This window comes from Epinephelus lanceolatus, chromosome 16 (assembly GCF_041903045.1).
Source record: "Epinephelus lanceolatus isolate andai-2023 chromosome 16, ASM4190304v1, whole genome shotgun sequence".
Taxonomy (NCBI): Eukaryota; Metazoa; Chordata; class Actinopteri; order Perciformes; family Serranidae; genus Epinephelus; species Epinephelus lanceolatus.
This window is the reverse complement of record NC_135749.1, coordinates 32621114-32645524: the sequence shown is the minus strand read 5'-3', so window position 1 is coordinate 32645524 and position 24411 is coordinate 32621114. Positions and strand designations below refer to the sequence as shown.

General features: G+C 40.5%; 1 protein-coding gene across 1 annotated transcript in view; it reads right to left on the bottom strand.

Moving 5' to 3' along the window:
* The window catches only part of grin2da (glutamate receptor, ionotropic, N-methyl D-aspartate 2D, a), a 408220-nt gene that overhangs the window by 4392 nt on the left and 379417 nt on the right, over positions 1–24411 (bottom strand). Inside the window, exons 17-18 of the mRNA XM_033636162.2 lie at positions 9634–9695; positions 7409–7579 (exon numbers count right to left, since the gene is read on the bottom strand). Coding sequence (XP_033492053.1) covers positions 7409–7579; positions 9634–9695 — 233 coding nt within the window. The remainder of the gene's footprint in view (positions 1–7408; positions 7580–9633; positions 9696–24411) is intronic.

The following is a 24411-nucleotide window of genomic DNA, read 5'->3' as shown; positions in this document are numbered from 1 at the left end:
GGATAATGATAATATCTGCAGTCCTGGTAAAAAAAAACAACTTACGAATGCTGCGCAGAACAAAGTCTGTTAAATAGCTACTGTAAAAAGCCGACCTTGCAGAGGATCCACTTAAACCTGTGACAGATTGCCACATTGAGAGAGACTTTAAATTTGTCTGCGCTACAACGTATGTATTTTTCTTTATCCTTTATCCACCCTATTTTCCTTCATCTTTTTTCAGTGCATCGCATAACTGCCGACTGTGTAACTTTGTCGGCTCAACAGATTTCACAAAAACAGTCTCCGGTTTGAAAAGAAGAAAATAATCTATCTTTATTCTGTCTCTCAGCATGCTGGGAAATCGCTCTTGGTGGTTTCCTTCTACCTCTGGTTCTCCGTGTCACCACATCTCCTATAAAGGCAGACAACAGGGGAGTACTGGCCATTAAATATTAATGAGAGTTTTGGAGAAACTTTGGACTGAGTTTACCAAGCTTCTTGGAGTGTCAATTTTCACACTATCAAACCAAACAAAGCTTTCAGCAAACAAAACATCACTCAGCTAGAACAGAACTGGGTTTTCTCCAAAAGCACTGTGAAAAGTAATTGTAGAGGGGAGTATGTGAAGGAGTATACAGCTTCTGGAGAGGAGTCAAAACAATGGGGGAGAGCAAAAGCAACAGAACCCATTTTGTCATTGTGCAAATAAAACAACTGGTGACAGATGCTGAATTTTAAGAGAATCACCTCTCCTCTCAGCTGCCAGCTTGCTCACTCAAACGAAACCCAGTGACTTTCGTGTCTTCTTGATCTGTCTTATCCCAGTCCATAAATACTGATTAAAATGCAGAGTAGTACAATGTATTTTTTCCAATTGCACAAGGTTAGAGATTTTAATGGCATAAATAAACAGACCTGATTCCAATTACTGAAACATAAGGGTGGACTATGTGTTTGGGAAGAGAAACACTTTGCTAAATGCCTTATTTTCTTAAACTAACAAGTGATCTGCTAGTTTAGCAAGGAGTATTTCAACACTTCTCCCAAAGAAATCAATTTGTGTACAAAGTCTTCTAGAAACAGGGTTCCCACAGTCATGAAAAACCCAGAAAAGTCATGGAATTAGTAGAAATCATTCTAAGATTTGGAAGGTCAGGGAATTTTGGTGTGTATAATGAAATTGTTCCAGTAACCTTCCATGGATACCCTTCCACATAATGTAACATGCCAGCAAATTTATTTTGTTATTTTTTTTTGTTATTTCCTGGGGATTTCAATTTCGGGACAGTTTGTGTGACTGTTTACCATCATGTACTTTTTTTAATTTTCTCCCCGCATTCCGTCTCTCCCATTATGTATGCCAGCTAGCTGAAATTATGTTTGAATAGAGTTTGAATCTGTTACGCTTGAAAAACACCAGTTAAGTGGGGCAATAAAGAAAAAATGATTAAAGGTCATTGAAAAGTTGTAGAAATGTTTTGAAATTTGTCCATGGAAATGTGTGGGAACAAGAGAGAGAGAAGCAAGGCAAAATAATTTCAATTTTAAAAAATTACTGTACTAGAAAAATGTTTATTTCCAATTCTTACTGCCAACTCCACTAGCAAGGGGATTATGCATTGGTCGCGCCTGTGTGTGTGTGTGTGTGTTTGTCTGCAACTAATCTAGAAAACTACTACATCAATCAGCCTAATATTTTGTGTGCACATGTATGACTGTATGCTCAAGGGCCTCTTGTGGTTGCAGTGATTCAAAAGTGTTGAATTGTTTCACAACCATTGTTGACTGCGGACTCCCCACTCATCATAGCCAGCTGGTAGGGGCTGCATATTCACTGGAATTCGTCTTCACTAAAAATAACTCATACTGTCTGTAACAGGCTACATTTTGACCTTCGTCATGGCTCAAAATCTGACATTGATGAAAATCTTTGGTTTTATTTTGAACTGGAGTATTTGCACATTGATTCCATACCTTATATGTTATGATTTACCAAAGTTAGGCACAATATGGGATAAATAAATCATCATATTTGTTATCTCTGCCGCCATCTTGAGTGTAAGGGAGCTGGATGCAACAATTCCATCAGGAAATACTCTCTGCAATCCAGCTGCCATGGCTGGGACCCCATTTTGTTTTGGCATCATACCACACATTGCTGAAGCTGAGTGTTTTGCCTGCCCTATTTTAGATTGTAGACTTGCAACTTCTCTTGGTCAATTTTTCCTTGGTAGTTGTGCTTCTACTATAATTAAATTAATTAATTAATTTACTTTTTGTCTGTTTCAGGCAAGTTTATTTAAATAGCATGTTTCAGAAACAAAGGCAGTTCAAGGCAATTCACGGTCATACCTATTGTTATTTCCTACTCAATTGTGCTGTAGCTTGCAGATAAAATTAATACTGTTAAAAGTCAGCCTTTGAATGATATGGGTAAAAGATTTGTGGCTGTGTTTTAGATATAAAAAATACAGAACTCTGCACCCTACTGACTGTATGTTCTTTTTTTAAAAGATTAAAATTTTAGAGCTTAAAATGTTACTGTTTATCTGATGTGAAGATTTGTCCTCTCATCCACCTCAAATTGTAAAATTTGTTTCCTGTAGTTGGCGGACTATGACATATTGGGACTGAGAATCTAATTTTTACATGTCTTGGTACTGTTATTTGTAGCCACTTGAGGTTAAATAAGAGTGTTCTCACTTGCTTTTAATGAACTGCTCCAAATGTGCATGATGAGAACCAGTCTGACTTTTTTCATCTCAGCAGCAACATCCAACGATGTTTGATATGAATAAAACATGAAATGAAAGAGTCAGAGTGGAAATTACTAGCTCCTTATGACATCTTTTTAAAATTTAAACCCCAAGCAGAATCAATCAATTATACAATCATGTCAGATGAGCAACGCTACCTCTACTGAGCCCACATGCTCTTTCTCCCCTGCCTTTGTATATTTACACCTTGTTGTAGATAGATGGGACTCAATTAGCAGTCCTGTGGAGAGCCATGTAAATCACAAAGACGCTATTATTCTTCATACGTGAAGATGATTCATAATGTCCATTGATATCTGTCACATCTTAATGACAAAATGTGTGGGGCCTTGTGTAAATCTCTGTTCCCCACCGGGACACAGATCTGATGGAGAGACTGTAATAATGGCCCTTCCGGACACATGAATCAGCAGTCCCAGTGGCAGAAGTGCTATCACAGTCCCCAGAGCACGGGGCGCAGCATACTGTGAAATTGAAACTTGGATGAGTCACTGATTGGGTTAAAGCAAGCCACACAGGCCAGATGCAGGGGCTTTAAAGCAAGCACAGCATATGGCTCGGGAGATTGAAGCCAACAGGTCTAGGGATTGCCCTTTGCATAGAATTGATGTTTTTATGCTGAGAGTGAGGAATGCTACAGACAAATGTAGAGTTTGCTCATGCAAGAAAATATATGGGTATGCTCTGAATGTATGAGGAGAGGTGAAATTACACTCCAAAGGGTCTGAGGGAAGGCCATTAAAGTATATCTGGATATTAGAGACTGCAGGGGACATAATGGATTTTCAAGTGCATGGTCAATATAAATTGTAACTGAAAACACAGTAGCGTGTGTTCAGTAAATGGCACTTCAGCCTTATATCAATTCATACATGAGACCTAGAGGTCGTTAGCTCATGGCTGACTGAATCTGATGAACCTCACAAGTTCAGACAGGGTTTTAAGCACATTTAAGCACACTTTTGCATGTATACTGTGGGTACTTTGAAACTATATATACAGTCAGGTCCATAATTATTTGGACAATGATACAGTTGTCATCATTTTTGGCTCTGTACACCACTACAATGGGTTTTAAATGAAACAATGAATACCTGCTTAAAGTGCAGACTCTCAGCTTTCATTTAAGGCTTTTTTCAAAAATGTAGTATGAACCGTGTAGGAATGACAACCATTTCTTCACACAGTCCCCCAACTTTAAGGGCTCATAAGTATTTGGACAAACTAACATAATCATCAGTTAAACAGTCAGTTTTAATACTTGGTTGCAAATCCTTTACAGTCAATGACTGCCTGAAGTGTTGGACACATAGGCATCATCAGATGCTGAGTTTCTTCCCTGGTGATGCTCTGCCAGCCCTTTACTGCAGCCGTCTGCACTTCCTGCTTGTGTTTTGGGTGTTTTGCCCTCAGTTTTGGCTTCAGCAAGAGAAATGCATGCTCAGTTGGATTCAGGTCAGATGATATGACTTGGCCATTGCAGAACATTCCACTTCTTTGCCTTAAAAATGTCTTTGGTTGCTTTTGCAGTATGCTTCAGGTCATTGTCCATCTGCACTGTGAAGCATCGTCCAATGAGTTTTGAAGCATTTAGTTGAATCTGAGCAGATAATGGTGCCCCAAACACTTCAGCTTTCATCCTGCTGCTCTTCTCAGCAGTCACATCATCAATAAATACAAGAGAACCAGTTCCACTGGCAGCCATACATGGCCATGACATAACAGTACCTACACCATGCTTCACTGATGAGGTGGTGTGCTTTGGATCATGAGCAGTTCCTTCCCTTCTTCCTTCTCTTGTCTTCCCATCATTCTGGTAGTTGATCTTTGTTTTATCTGTCCATAGTATGCTGTTCCACAACTGTACAGGCTTTTTAGATGGTTTTTGACAAACTCTAATCTGGCCTTCCATTTTTAAGGCTAACCAATGGTTTGCATCTTGTGATAAACCCTCTGTATTTATTCTAGTGAAGTCTTGTCTTGCTTACAAGAGCAGCAGGATGAAAGCTGAAGTGTTTGGGGCACCATTATCTGCTCAGATTCAACTAAATGCTTCAAAACTCATTGGACGATGCTTCACAGTGCAGTTGGACAATGACCTGAAGCATACTGCAAAAGCAACCAAAGACATTTTTAAGGCAAAGAAGTGGAATGTTCTGCAATGGCCAAGTCATATCATCTGACCTGAATCCAATTCAGCATGCGTTTCTCTTGCTGAAGCCAAAACTGAGGGCAAAACACCCAAAACACAAGCAGGAAGTGCAGACGGCTGCAGTAAAGGGCTGGCAGAGCATCACCAGGGAAGAAACCCAGCATCTGATGATGCCTATGTGTCCAACACTTCAGGCAGTCATTGACTGTAAAGGATTTGCAACCAAGTATTGAAACTGACTGTTTAATTGATGATTATGTTAGTTTGTCCAAATACTTATGAGCCCTTAAAGTTGGGGGACTGTGTGAAGAAATGCTTGTCATTCCTACACGGTTCATACTACATTTTTGAAAAAAGCCTTAAATGAAAGCTGAGAGTCTGCACTTTAAGCAGGTATTCATTGTTTCATTTAAAACCCACTGTGGTGGTGTACAGAGCCAAAATGATGACAACTGTATCATTGTCCAAATAATTATGGATCTGACTGTATATATATATATATATATATATATATATATACACATATATATAAATATATATGTTAGGGGTGGGCACAAATCTGGAAAAGGCAAATACACTGCAGAATTTGAAAATAAAAAAATACATCCTACTCCTGCAGCTCCCCCCTCTCCACTCTGTCCTAAGCCCTTCCCACCAGACAACCATGGGCCACAATAACCCAGTGTAATCTTATTTAATCATAGAGTTACCAGCAGAGCATTTGCTCAGCCTCTCCTTGATCGTCTCTCTCTCTCTCTCTCTCTCTTTCTCTCAAATGAGACAAGAATTAGCAGCTAGTCACCTCACTGTCCCTCTGACTTACTCCCCATCGCTGTGGACTGCTTCCTCTGTAGGAGAATGGGTAGAGGCTCTGGAGATGGACGTTGGGTCGATGGCTGTAAATTCGGCCAGCACAAACCCCCCCCCAGCACTAGGTGTCACAGCTGGCTGGTTGCCAGTGGCAGCGCTGGGTAACAGCACCTGCGTAATGGCAGCAACAGAAAGTTTGCTAATCCGGCAGGCTGTCTGGTGCCCTGGGGATGGGGTTTGCACTGGCTGGATTCTGGTTGCCACGGCCCCCTACTGGGGGTCCATCTCTAGAGCTGTTGTCCTCCTGGCAAGGTGGTCTGTAGCGGCAGGGAGTGAGGCAGAGGGCTCACTGTGATTCAAGGCTCTAGCTAACACTAAATACATACAAGTGAACAAAAGCTGTAGCCATTAGCTTTTCGCTCCCCCAAACAGGTTTGCTGGAGGCTTAACTATTATCAGCATTCCATCCATCTCTGAAACTGTTTGCCAGTGTTAACATTTGTTTCATTTTGTTTATTGTCAGACTCTCTTTAGGTCTATCTTTCTTTTTGGGTTGCTTTGCTGTGTAGGCAGTTGTTGCTTTTGCAGGATTTTCTGCCTTTAAATCAGGCTTTTACCAAAGGGACGTCACACACATCTGCAAAAAAGCCTTGGGAATGCCCTGAAATGATCTGTGATTGGCCAGTCTCCCATCATGGGCTAGATTTTCTAAAGCCTAACAACCAAGCCAAGAGAAGGTGCGGAAATCTAGTTTTGCATGTGCGAAGTAAGAACGCTAATGTAACTTCCTCTGTCTCCTTTTTAAAATGCAATTAGAAGACTCTCCATTTTCTCTGCTTTGTCAGGCAGGAGGAGGTGATAAATCACAATCTATTGTTGTCATTTCAACATGGTGGTGCCGCCCTTACGACCAGTGGTTCTTACACACCAAGCATTCCATCAGTGTCTTCTGACCAACAAGAATATCTCCCCAGTGCTCTATGAAGCTTGTTTTCCACTTCAACAGTCTTCCCTCCAGCACGCCTTCGTCCTCCCTCCTCCGTTCTGTCCCTGTCACTTCTTTCCCTCCCTAACCTCCTTTTGGCCTCTCCCCAACACCTGCTATACTCCACTACCTCTACAATCCAAAACCACGGCTGTCTCCTCAGTCGATTCTCTTTTTATCTCAAAGGTTCCCTCCCCTACCCTCCCACCTCTCCTCGCTACCCCCCATCCCACCCCTATTATACCTCCTCCTCTTATGACCTTGTTTCCTTCATTCCAGCCATTTCATTCCATGACTCCCCTCATTACTTTCCTGTTTTTTTCTATGACATTTTACCGGCCATCACAATGTCACAACGGTTGCTTTTGTTTTCATTTTGTGAGTCTGTGTGTGTGTGTGTGTGTGTGTGTGTGTGTGTCATTGTGGCAATATCGGTCCTGGCAGCACCTATTGTAGCAGGAACTAACACAGGAGCTGTTTTGAGTATTTTGACAGATTTAATTTGTCTGTACTGTGGACAGATTTTGTCAATGGGCTAGCATCACAGCCATGCAAGATGCAGTCAACACGTCTGGAGTGATCCTATCGCAAGATGATCTCTGCTTTATGACATTTATGTTTTTCAATTGTGAGGCAGCAAATTGGTATATGAGATGTTATTGAGGTGTTTTGGGGGAGGGGGTTTTTGCTGCCTTATCTCACCCTGCTGAGAGCCAGAAGGAAGTCCATTCCGCCAGATCGCTTCACACAGTGCCGTAGTTTCCAGTACACCAGATGCTCCCAGGCAAATACCAAGAGACTGAGGCCCATGGCCACCAGCAGCATGTAGAAGACCCCTGCCATGTTGTCTATGTCCAGCTTACTGCTCATCACCTGGAGGGGAGAGGGGACAGATTGGGGAAGACAGGAAGGAAGGAGAGGAATGGCAAACGTTATAGGAGGTGAGAGCATAAAGAGGAGTTGAGTAAAAGGAAGAGGCAGACGAGGTAAAAGAAAAGCATATGAGAAGGGAAGCGCAGAGATGAGACAGGAGAGTATATTTATCACTAACGAGGGCCAATTTGTCTCCCAGACAGCAGATAAAAAGTTAATTACAACCAGCAGTACAACAGAGAATCCTTTGCTGTCACTGGATGTCAGAGCACCCATCTGTGATATTTTAGAGGCCCTGTGCTTCGAACACTGATGCTGAGACCAAAACATGTCAGTCACCACGAAATATCTGGTTCACATCAAACAAAAGGCTTTCCAGCCAATTTAATTTATTCAGCTTCAACATTAATGGCTTTCATCTGCAGCCAGCCTGCATTCTCTTTTGAATCAATAGCTATTATGTATTTGTATAACACCAAATAACCGCACATATATCCTTGAAACTGAGAGTGCCGGCCATCCTCTATGAGATCTGTAGTGCAGTTTTGTTTGTGTGTTGTCATTTAAACCAACTACAGGAAACAACCACAAAATGCAGGATGATATCTGATTTGCAGCAGTTACTTGTGTTTGGGAGCAAAACAAAATTAATTGAAGGTATGCAGCAGTGTGGATGTGTAACCATAGAACAATAAATAAATAAATAAATAAATAAACCTGGCAAGACAACAGGTTACTTTTAATAAATATGACTTTTGCTTACAAGCTCTGCAGAAAATAAGGATTTCATCAATAACTTAAAGCAATTAACACAGTGTCTCATTTGGTTTCTGTCAAGTAGCTTTAAAGGCAAAGTACCTGTCGTGCCTTCTGTCAGCCCAGATTGTTTTGGTGTAAGTAGCCAAGTGCTTGAGGTATCAGTCGTGGAGAGTTCTGCCTTCTCTCCAATATAATGGAACTAGATGGCATCTGGCTTGTGGTGCTTTGCAGTTGAAAAACTCAACAGCAATGTCTCTTTCCAGAAATCATGACCTGGTTACTCAAGATAGATCAGATTTTGTTGTGAGCAGTTTCATGTTGGAACTATTTTCTTTCTACATCTGCCAACAGTATTGCCATGAACAAGGAAACATGCATCTACTGTTTGCTCACTGAGCACCACTGAGCTAGCTAAGGCTCCAGTGCAGCTGTGGAGGATGCCGTTAATGTTTACATTTCACGCCGTCATAAGCACAAGCCTTTCATCAATGAATAGATGCATGCTTTCTTCTGCGTGTTGATAGGGTTGGAATGTGCAGTTCAGTAGAGAGAAAACAGTTCTAACATGAAACTGCTCACAACAAGGTCTGTGGATTATCTTGACTAACCGGGCCAAACCAAGTGCCATCTAGTTCCATTATATTTGAGAAGGCAGACATCTTTGTGACTGATATCGCCAACACTCAGCAACTCACACCAAAACAACTGATTGCTGAATAGCACTACAGGTTAAGAGGAAAAATATGTATTTTTGATTTTGGGGTGAACTGACCTTTTGAGACTGCAAAAATCATTCCTTTTTACATTAGCAATATCAGTATCACATTGATCAGTAAAGCTTATGGTGATAATACATTGTCAGACAAGCAGTCTTGTCAAAAAGAACACATAAGTAGGGTAAGTAACAAACTGAAAAGTGGCTTCATACAATAAAGTACTTTTGCTTTAAACTAATATGTATATTTTTCAGATTATTTAGGATGATGATGATGATGATGATAACTTGAGTAAGTCTGGCTTTGCTGATACCTGGTTTCTGATGGTGGGAACACCAGGAAAAGTCCCTGAACAGTCTTGTGACACTGTCTATATCTATTCTGGGGTCACAGTAGGATCAGTACCATGGAGAGCGCTTGTGATACCAGATCGATTGGAACACTCTCCCACTTCATACTTTACTGACGAGCTGACCATGATCAAGGTTGAACTACATTGAGTTTATTCTGAAAAGTGCAAAGACTGAGTGTGCACCAGGTTGATGGAGAAAGGCGGAGAAAAGGTGTAAGATGTCATACCTCGATCTTATCGTTGTGGCAGATACCTGACAGCCAGAGACGCTCCAACATATCAATCTCATCTGCAAGAGAAAAGATGGAGGGAGAACAAGGAGATCAAACACAAGAGGAGCTGAAAGAAAACGGAATAAGATAAGAAATAGTGAAGAGAAAAGCAGGTTTAGGGCTCAGGATGGTGGGGCAGAGGAGGGAGCAATAGAAAAGAAAGGAATTAGGGAAGGAGAAGCCAGTGGGGGAGAAGGTGCTAAAACAGTACAGAAAATAAAAGAGAAAAACATTAAAAGGGGATTACTGCCCTCTTGTTATGAGAGCAAGGTGTTTGGTCCCCGAGGGAGGAGAAAGAAGCAAGAGAAGGAAAGCTGAAGATGTGGAGAGAGAAAAAAAGGCAAAGAAGAAAAAAACAGGACAGATGATGAAATGCAGCATGAAGGGAGAGAAATGAGAGGAGAGAGTGAAACTTTGTTTGTATGATGTTAAAAAGAGAGGAAAATCAGGTTGATGGGAGTGAGCAAACTGTGAGAAGATAACTTAAAAAAGGACTGGGGTAATTCTCTATGAGCATTTTAAATATAATATCTAACTTTTCCGCATTAAAATGTTTAAAAACGACTTAACCAATGTTTTGTTGAGTTGTGTAGTTACATTATCCCAAACATTTCCAACAATGTTTAAACCAAGAGAAATCGGTTATTTTAATCAAAGACCCAGTCTGTGTTATTTGGTCAGCATCACTTGGCATCATATCCCCTTTATGCATGCGTCAGGGTTGTGGTATCTGCACAAATAAATGGACTGTTTATCTAGTTTCAAGCCACATTTTTAGGATACGTTCTTTGAATCTTGGTCATATTTAACTATGTCTTCTAACAGGAAAAGATTTTAGTCATCAAACATGTGGATCTTAAGTTATCAGAGAAACAAGCCAACCAAATGTTCGCAGCAGCTCAGGTCCAGCCTCTGCTTGGACCTTGGATCTCTGCTTGGTCAGCATGAAGGAGAATGTCAGACACAGCTCCTCTGTCATGTGGTGTCCCACAGGGTTCTGTTTTGGGTCCCATGTTTCCTTGTACATACTGCCTCTTGGACAGATCATTAGCCGTTATAGAAGTATTTCTTATCATTTTTATGCTGACAATATTCAGTTCTCTTCTCTTTCAAACCTGAGGAGAGTGGGCAACTGTTAAATGAATGTTTGGATGCTATCAAGATTTGGATGGCTGACAACTGCCTCCATTTAAACACAAATAAGACAGAAGCTCTTATAACTGCTCCTGAAATTTTGATTCCATCCATTAAACAGAAGTTAGGGTGTTTAAGTGTTTGTGTTGAACACAACCTTCGTAACTGAGGTGTCATCCTTGACCAGTCTCTGTCTCTTGACAACCATGTCAACCAACTTGTTCATTCATGTTTTCTCCAATTGAGGAACATTGCTAAATTAAGATCTGTTGTCGCCAAGGCTGAGATGGAGATGATTATTCACGCTTTTATTTCTTCTTGTTTAGATTATTGTAATGCTCTTTTTATCTGTTTGAATCAAACCTCGGTCAACCATTTTCAAGCTGTCCAAAATGCAGTTGCCTGACTTTTGACCAGAAATAACAAGAGATCACATATGACTCCAATTTTATCCTCTCTTCACTGGCTTCCAATCAATTTCGGTATCCATTTTAAAGCACTGGTGTTGACTTTCAGATCCCTGCATGGTGAAGCACGCCAGTACATTGCTGATCTCCTACTCTATTATACAGCTAATCAGGCCCTGAGGTCTTGTGATCAAAAATTACCGACTGTCCCTCGAACCTGGTATAAAACCTGAGGTGACTGTGCTTTTCAAGCTGTTGCACCAAAACTATGGAATGCTCTCCCTTTACCACTACAATGCATAGACTCTAGTGATGTTTTCATGAGGCCGCTGAAAACGTTTTTATTCAGGCAGGCCTTTACTTGACATGTCTAAGTGGCTACTACATTCTATCTATTGGCCTTTGACCTCAAATTGTGTGTTCTTGCTGTGTCGTTTACTGTTGTGCTGTTGCTGTGTATTTTAAATGTCAATCGCTATGCTGTTTTTCATTTTCCTATTTTTCATCGATGTAAAGCACTTTGTGATTCTGTATCTATGAAAGGTGCTATACAAATCAACTTTACTTACTTTGCCAAACAGCATTGTTTTTAATGTAAAACTACTTTATTCAGTGTTTTTATAGGTTTAAATCACCATTTTCATGTATTTTCAAGAGAAAGACATATGGATTTTAAAGGGATAGTGCACCCACAAATGAAAATGCAGCCATTATCTACTCACCCATATGCCGAGGGAGGCTCAGGTGAAGTTTTAGAGTCCTCACATCCCTTGCAGAGATCCCGGGGGAGAGGGGGTAGCAACACAACTCCACCTAATGGAGGCTGACGGCGCCCCAGATTAAAACGTCCAAAAACACATAACTGAAACCACAAAATATCTCCATACTGCTCGTCTGTAGTGATCCAAGTGTCCTGAAGCCCAGACATAAAAAGTTGTTTGGAAAAACGTTATTTGAACTCTGTTTTTAGCCTCATTGTAGCCTGTAGCTCTAATTGCCTCTCTTTGCACCTCGCTCACGTGTGTCACGGGTTGAGCAGTATGGAGATATTTTGTGGTTTCAATTATGTGTTTTTGGACGTTTGAATCTGGGGCGCCGTAAGCCTGCATTAGGTGGAGTTGTGCTGCTACCTCCTCTCCCCTTGGATCTCCGCAAGTGTTGTGAGGACTCTAAAACTTCACCTGAGCCTCCCTCGGCATATGGGTGAGTAGATAATGGCTGAATTTTCATTTTTGGGTGCACTATCCCTTTAAGTTATCAGAGAAAAAAGGTGAGCTGGGCTAACAGTCCTTCCACAATGGGTCAAACACCATCATAGAAACACTTATTTCATAGTGGTAGCCAGATGGGGCCATTGTGTATCTTGGAGCACACCTAAACCAAAAGCCATGACTGAATGTCAGGGATTCAGTCAGGAATTCAGTCATGCTGTTGTAAAGTAGTATATCATCCATCCATCCATCTATCCATCCATTTTCATAACCTGGACAGATCACCAGACCATCAAAGTTAGAGACAGATAGAGACAGACAACCATTCATACTCACATTCACACCTACGGACAATTTAGAGTCACTAATTAACCTATCCCCAACCTGCATGTCTTTGGACTGTGGGAGGAAGCTGGAGTACCCGGAGAAAACCCACGCTGACACGAAAAGAACATGCGAACTCCACATAGAAGGGATTGAACCAGGGGAAAAAAAACTATGTCAATATGGAGAGTTAAGGACTTCCATACTGAAATACTTTAGTTTCTTATTCTGCTCTTAATCTTATTAAATAGCTGATGTGCAAAGACTAATACCTACATGTGTTAGATGATTCATTGCTCTTTAAACAGTCTGGTTGTCTTTTTCCTTAAAATGACAAGTATAAAGCTTTAATTTAAAGGAATACATCGACTGTACAGAACAAAACATTTACTGAGAACATGCCTAGTCAAGTTTAGGAGAGACTTGTGGGTACCCATAGAATCTGTTTTCACTCAGGGGCGTCAATAGAAGCTGCTTTATTCTGTGTTTTTCCTAGTTTTAATCACCTGGTCTGTTTGTTTTGGAGAAGACAACACCTCTGTGGATAATTCAACGCCTGGTAAAAACCTCCTGAACAATGAACACTGAAAGAATCTTAACTGGGAGAAACTGGCTGCAATCAAGGAATTGCTCTGTCTTTTGCTTTGATTGGAAGACCCCCAGTGACAGAAAATTACATGTTGTACGTTCAAGAAAGTACACAGAAAGGTGCATCTGTCCTACAATTACAAACACAAAAAATACAAAGTATGAATAGAAAATGAAAAATCAGAGCACAGGGGAGAGGTTAAAGAAATGGTAGCAAGAGAAAGAATTAAAGGCCATTTGCAGAGACAGTCATGAGATCGAAAAAGAGACATTACAGGCAGTGACTGGGAGGGAGAGAAGCCCTTTGAAGCATTCTCGTGAAATGGCCTGGCATCTGAGGCGGGCACAGTGAGGGCAGAGCGCCGCGACAGCACATGGGAGATGAAAGGGGGGAACGCTCACAAACATCACACTTCTTACTCAAACTGTCACACACACACACAAACACAAAGACACACACGCGATACACACTGTGCAGCAGCGTAATGGGACTCTCAGCGTCGGCCATCAATGCATTAATCAAAAAGAATGAGGCAGCGGGAAGGAAAAGCAGGATCAAATGTACAGAGAGACTTATGCAGACAGATGTGCACGAACCCGGCCAACTTTTATAACTAGCACACACACACTCTGTCACTGCACACACTCTGAAGATGTCCCAGTCAAAGGAAGTTCCAATTCCCAATGCTCACAGTTACAATATTAATCGACCTCTGGGTTAATTAACGCAGTCTGGAAACCCCTCTGTGAAGCCCTGCAACGGGATTAGACCACCACAGCTCAGCCATGTTGACTGAAACGTCAAATCCGCTCAAACAAAACACAAATCTCACTCCAACATGAATCACTGTGTGCCACATTTCACTTCCCCAACACTCATGTGTGGGAATTCAAACGTTCCTTGACAGCTGAATTAAACCGGGCTCAACTCCATCGACCCTGCCTCCTCTCGCCCTGCTCCCCGCACAGATCCAGACAATAGATCCTAATATGTATGTTCATTCTGTGTGCGGCTCACTCCCATAATCTAATTCATTGAGTTTCAATGAGCGCTTGGCTGATTTCTACGCCTTTCTCCCTTTATCTCCCTGTAAATACGTTAATCATGGCTGACAGCGGCACATAAAGCTGCTCTTTGGGAGAAATCTTCCCCACAAAGCGTTGACTGGCAGGCAGAATTTCAGCTGTATCCTCTCTCACCTGCTTCGAGGAGGAAAATGCCACGGAGTAAAGAGGGGGGCTTCGTCTGCACAAATGAAAAAAGCACAAGTCCAATCACTGAGGGGGGAAAGCCACAGCTTAGAATTAAATTCATGTTTTATTCTGTTGATTTTTGACAGCCTAGCAGTGATTGGGGAACAATTCAATTCAGTTTCCCTTAGTTCCATACTAACCTATGTGCCTGTCTCCCCTTAATAGCTTTACATTGGTCAGCAGTGAGGATTTAGGGTGCCCCAATCTTCAATCCTCTCAGTGGCATTATAAATAACAACGCCTTTATCTAATCTGTGCAGCAAAAGCTTTAAAGGAAAGGGTATTATGAGCTGGAGAAGGTTTAGAGGTAAAGTCTCACCTGGAATAGCTCCACAAGGAGGCAAACGGGTGACATCCTAACCAGATGCCAAAAGCATCTCAGCTGGCTCCTTTCAATGATCAACTTTTGTACTCAGTCTCTGTCACAAAGCAACGTGTCATTTAATGATCATTGCACACACTGAGCAAGTCATTTGGATGAAGACGTCCTGATTGTAGTCTGGATTTGTCAATCTGAGGTGTAAATGTGATAAAGATGCTGCTTTTTCGAAAGAATTCATTAACATCGGTCAGAACTGAACATTCGTAAAGTTGTGTATCCTGACCAGAGGACGCACATCAGCTTGTGATGATGCATGTCAGCATATCATGACAGATGCCTCTAGTGTGTGGGCCTACATCACGATTTGACATAACCAATGGCCTGGGGTCAGCAAGAGTTTAAGTCATTGGCTCAACCAGGCCAATCATGGCAAAATCAGAGTCTGAAACATGAGCGAAGTTGTGGCTATCAAGACACGTGACTGATGAAATGCATCATGATTAGCATGGGGATGGAAAAATACATTAAGGAATGTGCTCTTAGCCTGCAAGCCCATTATAGAGGCGGAGCATCTTTGCTGTTACCGATGCTCCACCATGTTCTGTAACAGAATCCATGACCCAGCAACAAAACCTTAACAACTCAACAAATCACAACACAACAAGATTTTAAGAAAATCTCCTCCTGGTTCACAGAATCTAATGGGTCCCAGATTTTGGTGTTACACCAGTACTCCAAGGGCCACACGGCCTACTGGAGCAGATCATATGCTATAACCTCTTGCTTTTCGTTTTGGCTCGGCTGCGGCTCACCCAAGAGCTGCTGCCTCACAAAGGAGCTGCTGCCTATTATTTTCGCATGATGCATGCAGTTCTCACAGTTCTCTGTCGCAGAAATATACAATTCAAATGATCTTTTGATGGTCAAATTGTCACATACCAGACACATTACACCTATTCCATCTGGTGAAGGGCTCATTGCAAAGCTGGACTGTGGTCAAATGTTCAATGCAAGTCTACTTCAAATATAATCCAAGGCACACTGTAGGGTTTGTACATGGTTTAAAAGCCTTTATTTCAGGCTACATGGCAGTTTTTATTTCATTTATTTTTTTTAATACATTTTACCATGTAAAATAAAGGGATCATACTTTTGCATAAACCCTACAGTGTGCCTTGGGTTATTTATGTTTTTCCATTACGCAGCACAGCTGGTTAATAGGTTTGCCTGTTGGAGGTGAGCTGTTTGCAGACGTGCAGTAAGAGCCTGTTGTCTGCACCTCCTTATCTCACATCTCACTGTGGCTGTTTCTGCTTGTAAACTTCCTCCCTGCTCTATCAGTAGACTTGTTTTTATTGAAGAAAGGCGCCAACAAAGTTTCACAAATTTGGTGCAAACGATGTATCATTTCTTATAAATTCATCACCGTAAAAGTCTACTGATCTTTTGTTATGTAAAGGCTTTTACTGTGATCAGCAAAATAAGAAAATGTTGAGCATCACTTGGCATGTTAAAAGTGACACTGAAAATGCATATTGTTGCAGCATTGACTCAGCATGGCCAAGCAGCACTATAGGTGTGGCAGGCCTCTACCTACCCATATCTATGATGCTAATCACCACTGATAACAGCCTTTAATGGCCTGATAACATTCTGTCTGGTGTATACATATCTATACAAGAGACCTTTGGGCTAGTTCTGCACAAAAGCCTGACACAGATAGCTCACAATACAAGGACCATTCCCTGCTCATGGCACACCAACCAGCCTGTCATCTACATTTTACTAACACTGTTAACAAGACTCCAAAGGCCCTTTTACATATGCACTACAAACCCCTAATTATCTACACATTATCTGGAGGAGTTGAATGTGAAAACAAAAATGTCTGAATCAGTTGGGTCAGACATTACACTGATTTTACCTTGCCAGCTCTCCAGGAGTCTGAAGAGTTCACAGCAAGCAAGTGGGCATGTTGTTAACATTTTAATCATGTTGCTTGTGTGAAATTGAAAAAGAAAGAAGGGTCATGTGAACGAAGATGCCGACAAAAATGTCTAACAGGAGGGATAATGAGATTCAGGAACTTCTGTTGGTAAGGGCTGACGCTGAAATCAGCAGACACATTCAAGAAATGGCAAGAGACTCTTTTTTTTGTTTTTTTTTTCCCCGCAAATTGTGAACCAAACCTGATTCTCTGAACACTATCTTGAATGTATATGAGAAAGCAGCTCAAATACCTGCATTGTCTTGTGTCTAACGGTAACAGAGCAATCCACCATTTCCTGCCCCTGGGGCATAAGGTTTTAGCCTGCTTAAATTAAAAGACGTAATGATGATAGTCAAGGACTGAAATGTATGCTGCTGTTTTTATTCACTATTTTTTGTACTTTGAGCATCCTTCTTTTTGTGCAGGGATGTCCTAAATAAACTGACATTTTTTGCATTGATCTCAGTCTGTGAATCTTTTTGTGGCTGTCCAGCCCCCGTTGCATTGGTGTGCAGGTATCTCCTCTGCCATCCTTTCTTGGTTGTCCATTATACCAACACATCCAAGATACACTTTTTGTTGCCCAAGGTAGGCACAGTTTGACAGCAGCCCTAAGACTTTAAGTTAAAAGAAGTACACTGTCAGCAAAGAAAAAAAATCCCAAAATATAGGATTCTGAAGTTGCCGTGAAATTCTTCACAAATCTCATCTGCCAGAAGGATTTGTCTCCACTTCAGTAATGTGATGTCAGTTCCAAATATTTTGTATCAAGCAAGATACATGACACAAAAATGTAAGTAATTACTGGGTGCAAGTTTTGTTGTACTGAAAAATGTTCTCTTCAGTAAAATGGAAATGAAAGCCAATGTGTTAAACAAAGAAATTACTTTGGTCTGGTCTTGTGTCATATTTTGAAGTTGTTCAATTTCATATTTCATTAAGTTTTTTCTACTTGTTATATTTACATTTGATTACATTTCATCCTCAGTGACACTCTGAGCAGCAGCAACATTCAGCATATGAATAACTGTATATGAAGCAAAAGTGAACTTTGCGAGGAAAGAAATATAAGATAGGACAGAAAACATAGCAAATCATTTCAAGTTATTGTGTCTGCATTTTTGTGAGTGACAGAAGTAAATTACATGAGCCACAGTTCGTTCCTGCTGTCGTGTCATCGCACTGTCGGCAAAAAAAAAAATTGTTTTGTGAAAAACTGAAATTGTTTTTTTGTCAGCCGACCTGTAAAAGCACAAATAATAATAATTGGACAACCAGCCTGAGAGACAGTGCATGTGAGGTGGCGTGTGTGTATGTGGGAGGTGGTGAAGTCTAATTAATCTCCGAGGAGATGGATCCCTAAAAATATTAATCTTTTCACGGGTGCTTCTGCAGGGCTCTTGGAGTTATGGGGGTTATCAACAAGCTACTGCCAGAATATTTTGTCCAACTGCCAGAGCAATTTCAACTCTAACAACCATCTCATCTTTTATTTTACTGACAAAAAATACACTGTGAAGGGACTGGAGTCGACCAGGGGGAATAAAAATAGATGAGTTATTAAAATCCTTTTTTTTTTTTTTTATCAGAAGAACATTTTGTTAACAAAAAGTATGACAGAAAATGACGAAGACAAGGTCTTTGTTTTCGATGACGAGACAGGACTAAAATGTTGAGATCAGAGCACCAATGGTAAAATCAACAGCCACTGATGTAGGTTCTGAGCTGTATTTAAGCAGTAAATAATCAGCCTTGTGTGTCTGATTAGATAGTGGAGCTGTAAAATGGATTTGTGGAGTTTGTTGGTTGTAGAGGTGGCAGTTAGCAGCTAGCTCCGTTTCAAACAGCTGCTGGACTGTTGAACCCTGCAGGTCTCCACTCAGATCCAAAATGTCTCAAGAAGGTTTGACTGCTGTTTGACGGGCAGGTAGAAGGGTCAGTCATCTGTCATCTGTGTAGCTGTGCTGTAATTTAACAGTCTAAACTCAGCAGTTTTCTTTGATAGAGCTGAAAGTTTAATTTTAATCACCAACTCTGTTAGAGGACATGAGTTTAAACATCCTGACTAAAGGCCCAGACACACCAAACCGACTTCACAGAACATGCAGCAACCAAGGCCCCCTGCTACGTGCCTGACATCACTGTGTCTTGGCCAAAAAGTTGCATATGAACATACAGCAAAGACTACAGCCAACAGCCGGCATGTATGTTTTGTGCCTGCGGGAGAGGAAACTCAGACCGTGGTAGTCATTTAAAAAGTGAAACCAGAAGACTGTCTTGGCATTAGTTAGCCATGTAGGAGGAACAGCCTTTCTGAACTCTCCCAAAACCTAAAGTAAACAGACAGGGGTGAGATGGGCCACTCTGAGGGTCAAATGTTTATTGCTTTGGCCATTTCACCTCATTCTTTTTTTTTAAAGATATTTTTTTTTGGCATTTTGCCTTTAATGGACAGGACAGCCAAGTGTGAAAGGGTGGGGGAGAGATAGAGAGGGGATGACATGCAGCAAAGGGCCACAGGCTGGACTCAAACCCGGGCCACCAACGCCCCAATTTCACCTCATTCTTAAGGTACTCTTCCACCGTCATCCTGGCATCAAGAGTGGTAAAGGTGTCAACTGGAAACCCTCCAGATCTGAAGTTGCGAATTAACATCCTGGGAAATCCAGCATTTGACAACACAGCCAGATTAACTGCCAGACCCGGGGTCATTAACTATGCTTTTATGTTCAGCACATCTTCTCCCCTTTTGTCACATCCATGGGAACTACCCCAGCCCCATCTGATTGTACCCCGGTGAAGATGAGATAAGAAAAACAGACGTGTGAGTTGTAAACTGCATACATTTCTTAGCAGAGACCAATTTTATTTTGTGACCAACCTGAAATGTCTCTTGAAAGTAAAGATACATTTTATCCATGTTATAACATTGTAACTGTGCATAATCCTTGTTTGTTAGTTGAATTATTTTTTTTTCACTCTTGTAGGTCATAGTATCATAAAGTTATAATTTCATGTGTTTAATCCCTCATTTAACATGAAGCCATACTGCCATCTTGTGACGATAGTTAAGAAGGGTTCCCGTAAGGAATCCTATATTTTATTTCGAGTTAAAATATAGTTGGATTGATTAATCAACTTGTCTTCATTAATATGTGCTTTCGCATTTAGTATGTTGATGCAATGGCAGACTAGTTTGTAGTGTGTTTTGTATACCTGTGGTCCGCAGATATATGCGGTATAATAATCATATTAAATGTGTCTATTGCATGTAACATGTTAAAGTATATAATCTCACAAAATAAAGTTCATTAAGTTTCGAAATAAAGTAATGTCTAAACTAAGAGACCCGCCTTGCCTCAAACACGCCCCGTCAAGCTGGTCTGATAAAACTACTGAGCTTGGCGCATCTCACTTTTACTTTACTTTTCTTTCTTTCCTGTTACTTTTCTTTACTTTTTACTTTTTCTTTATCTTTCTTTTGCCATCCCTCCTTCTAGTTATACTCTTTATGCCTGAACCAGTTATGCTCTTAAATTCGGTTCCTGCGTAACCCTTTCTTTTCTTACAATTGAAATTATTTTAAACTTTTAAGTTTTGCTTGAAATGTCCAGGATTGTTTTGTCTGTCCTGAGGTTTCTTTCTTTTTATATGTGCCTTCAGTAACATTATACCTGAAGCGACAAAGCCAGCCCATTGCAACATTTTTTCTACGCGTTGATAATAGCTTTGATAATAATATCGAATGGCCAACGAGATTGTTTTCAACTTTATTATAAGTCAGTAGCCACAGCTAAATAGATGAGTTTCTATTTGGCCTGCAACTCCATCAAAGATTCATCGGATCCGGCGGCTGCCAGCCACTTGTCCAAGTGTCCGCAGAGCAGGGGCACTTTGGCCGAACCAAGAGACTTTCCACCGCCTAAAATCACCGACGTATGAGGACCACCTAAAGGACACCGCTTTCAGGCTCCACCGCCCCTCTCCACTGTGTTCCAGTTTGTATCCCCCTCACCTGATGCAGCCACTGTGTAGTGATAAGAGTTGATGTCAAATAGGAGACTTAGTTATCCTGATCTTAATTTAGGTTTTGTTAGGTAGATGGTTTTGCGCATCCCTGCATCCCCAATTTATCTATGCTCACATACTCTCTCTCACTATCGCCAAACTAAATAACTGACAAAAGTGTTACCTCTTGTCTTAATCCATCCATACATACTGTTGATTTTGTGTTATTTCATGTCATCCTCATTTACTATTCGTTTACTCAGTTGTTAAACATTTAGCCTAAATAAATCTTCATTTATCGGCAAGTCGTTGTCTGTGGATATTTCTTTTGAGCAGGAACTAAGATCACTGTATCGATAATTCATAACCCAGGTATTGAGATTGATTCATTATTGATAAGTGTACTGACGAATTAATAATTGTTTTTTGGAGTTATTAATGTGATTAGTCTCTTCCCTCCATAGGAGGGTGGTGCCCCATAATTTATTACGAGTGCAAACATTTTCTAAAGGTATTGCTCCTACAGCCATTTAGCACATAAACAACACAATCCAATGTCTCTGCTGAAGACCTCAATGGATAAAGAAAAATAATCTTACCTTATGTAATGAGTTTGTTTTGATCTCATCCCCTCCTAACTTAAGCTCTTTGTTTACTTTCTTGTGCACTGAGCTGAAGTGCCAATCAGAGTGATTTCATTCACAGACTGGCTCCGCCATCACCAATATAACAAGCTGAATAGGCCAAAAAAAAGGGGGGCCAACAAGATCAGTGCAGGGCGCACTGATGTGCATACCGTGTGCTCATAAATCATCCTTTAAACCTGTCAAAAACTATGCTGGAAAAATGCAAGTTTGTTAATGTGTAGAAGTTATTTGTTTTAATAGAAAAAAAGTCAAATGAAATTTTAACAATTTATACAACCTGTCACCTTGACTCAAATTCTGATACCTGTTTTTAGCCAACTGAATTAGGTGAGGAAAAAAACAACATTTTTAGTAATGACTAAAGGTTGACTCAAATAAAATGATGTTTTGTTTAATAAAACTGGACTAGAAATTTTTGTGTCACTGTTGACTACATCTATGAAGAATAAAAATGGCTTAAAAGTGCCTGACACTAATGAGCATTTTCTTTTTCAGACTAAAAGATCTAACTAATTAATCTAAAATAGCTGCCAAAATTACCACTAGTAAATATAAAATGAGCCAGCAGAAGTTAATGTGGTAAAGGTACTACTGTGTGAGATAATGTACAAAAGATTCTGTCAGAGTACAACAGAAACAAAAAGGCCCAGGGGTCTTTTAAAAAGAAGTTCCTGCCATTTCTAGTGTGTGTTTGTTTACACGTTCCTTTATTTGTTTTCAGATGTTGATCCCAAATGATTTGTGGATTTTGTTTGACTGTGTGGAACTAAACTAAACATAAAAACAAAATTGCAGGTTCAGAGAAATATCTGCGCCTCTATTCTCAGTCTATAAAATTAAAATCAACATCTGGGTCTCTGAAGACTCAAAGCCATCTGAACAAAAACGATGAAAAGAAAAAGGAAATCAATTTCCCGAGGGTGTGTAACACTGCAACAGTGTGTTCCATCCTCAGTGTCCTAAGCTGTTCACATTCACATTTTCTTTTTACCATTCTTTTGTGTGTGAGGTGATTTTATTGGCTTTGCTCAGTCAGCATGAATCAATGTTAGTGACAAAAAGGGGAAGCAGAGCGAAGGCGAACTTTGTATATCCGCTGCTGAGGGATTTGAGTCCAGGTGCAGAATCAGCAGTTGTAACAGTACATATCCCTGCATCTCAGTCCTTTGCACCATCACTTTGAAGACGGTTTATTTCTTGGATGTCTGATGGAGCCAAGTGGGACTTGACACATGGCTTCCTCATCTTCAAAAGGTTTCCTTTATCAAAAGTACTGCTGCGCATCTGCTTGCCAACTGGGTCTCCTCTTCATGTTTTAGTTAATGGGGGGTCAGCAGGGTTTGAAAAAGAGAGTTCAACTGCTATTACAGTTGGTAACTAAAGGAAAATACTATGGTTTATTACAGAATATGGTAAAATCTTGAATAAAAAAGCTGGTTTTCAAATAAATGGCCAAATTGCTCCCACTGGCTGTGCCATTGATGTGTGAGCGTGTAGCCAGTGGCACCTTGTATGGTAGCCTCGGCCACTAGTGGTTGAATGTGACTTGAATGTGACGTATAAAAAGCGCTTTGAGATGTCAGAAGACTAGAAAGGAGCTATACAAATGCAGATCCAGCTGAAAAATATTGGCTTGGCTGGTTATCTATGGTTTCTGGTTGTTGAATGATTTGAGTTTTGGCTGAAGTTGCTTCTGTTGTTTTACATATTAAATCTACCACAGACTCAGTGAATTCATCGATGTCATCTTTGACACTGTCAGTGGTGCCCTGGAACCACTCCAGACTCTGATGAGCATACTTGTTCTCATTCCGAAGTTGCCAAATACCGCTGCTTGGTCAGTGATTTCCATGTCAGACACTAGGAAAAACAGGCATCGTTTGGCGGTGGTATGTAACTACATGCTTGTTGTGCCTTAAACGTAACTCATGTTGATTTTGTTGCCTAAACCTAACCATGTACTTTTTTGCCCAAAACTTAACCACATGCTTTTGTTGCCTAAAAGTAACCACTTGCTTTTGATGCCTTAACCTGACCACATGCTTTTGTCACCTAAACGTAACCACCTGCTTTCTTGCCTAATTGTAACCACATGCTTTTCTTGTCTAAATCTAATCACATGCTTGTCTTGCCTAAATGTTACCTTTACTTTTGTTGCCTAAACTTAACCACATGCTTTTGTTACCTAAAAGTAACCACGTGCTTTTGTCACCGAAACGTAACCACTTGCCTCCTTGCCTAAATCTAACCACATGCTTGTTTTGCCTAAATGTAACCCATGCTTTTGTTGCTGAAACTTAACTTTGTGCTTTTGTTCCCTAAACTTAACCATTTGCATTTGTTGCCTAAAAGTAGCCACATGCTTTTGATGGCTTAACTTGACCACATGCTTTTGTCACCTGGATGTAACCACCTGCCTTTGTTGCCTAAAAATAACCCATGCTTTTGTTGCCAAAACCTAACCATGTGCTTTTGTTCCCTAAGTCTAACCATATACTTATTTTGCCTAAGATTAACCATGTGCTTTTGTTGCCTAAACCCAACCATGTACTTTTGTTACCTAAAAGTAACCATGTGCTTTTGATGCCTCAACCTAACCACGTGTTTGTTTCCTAACTAACCATGTGTTTTTGTTGCCTAAACTTAACCACATGCTTTTGTTACCTAAAAGTAACCACATGCTTTTGTTGCATGAGGAAATACTGACATTGTATATTTTATTCTGAAAACAACTGTATCTATCTAAATGAGCAGAAACTGTACATTTCTTGTAAAATCTGAAGTGTATTTTTAAAAGACACAATACATGTAACAAGTGTAAATTGACACAGAATGTCAACAAAAGATA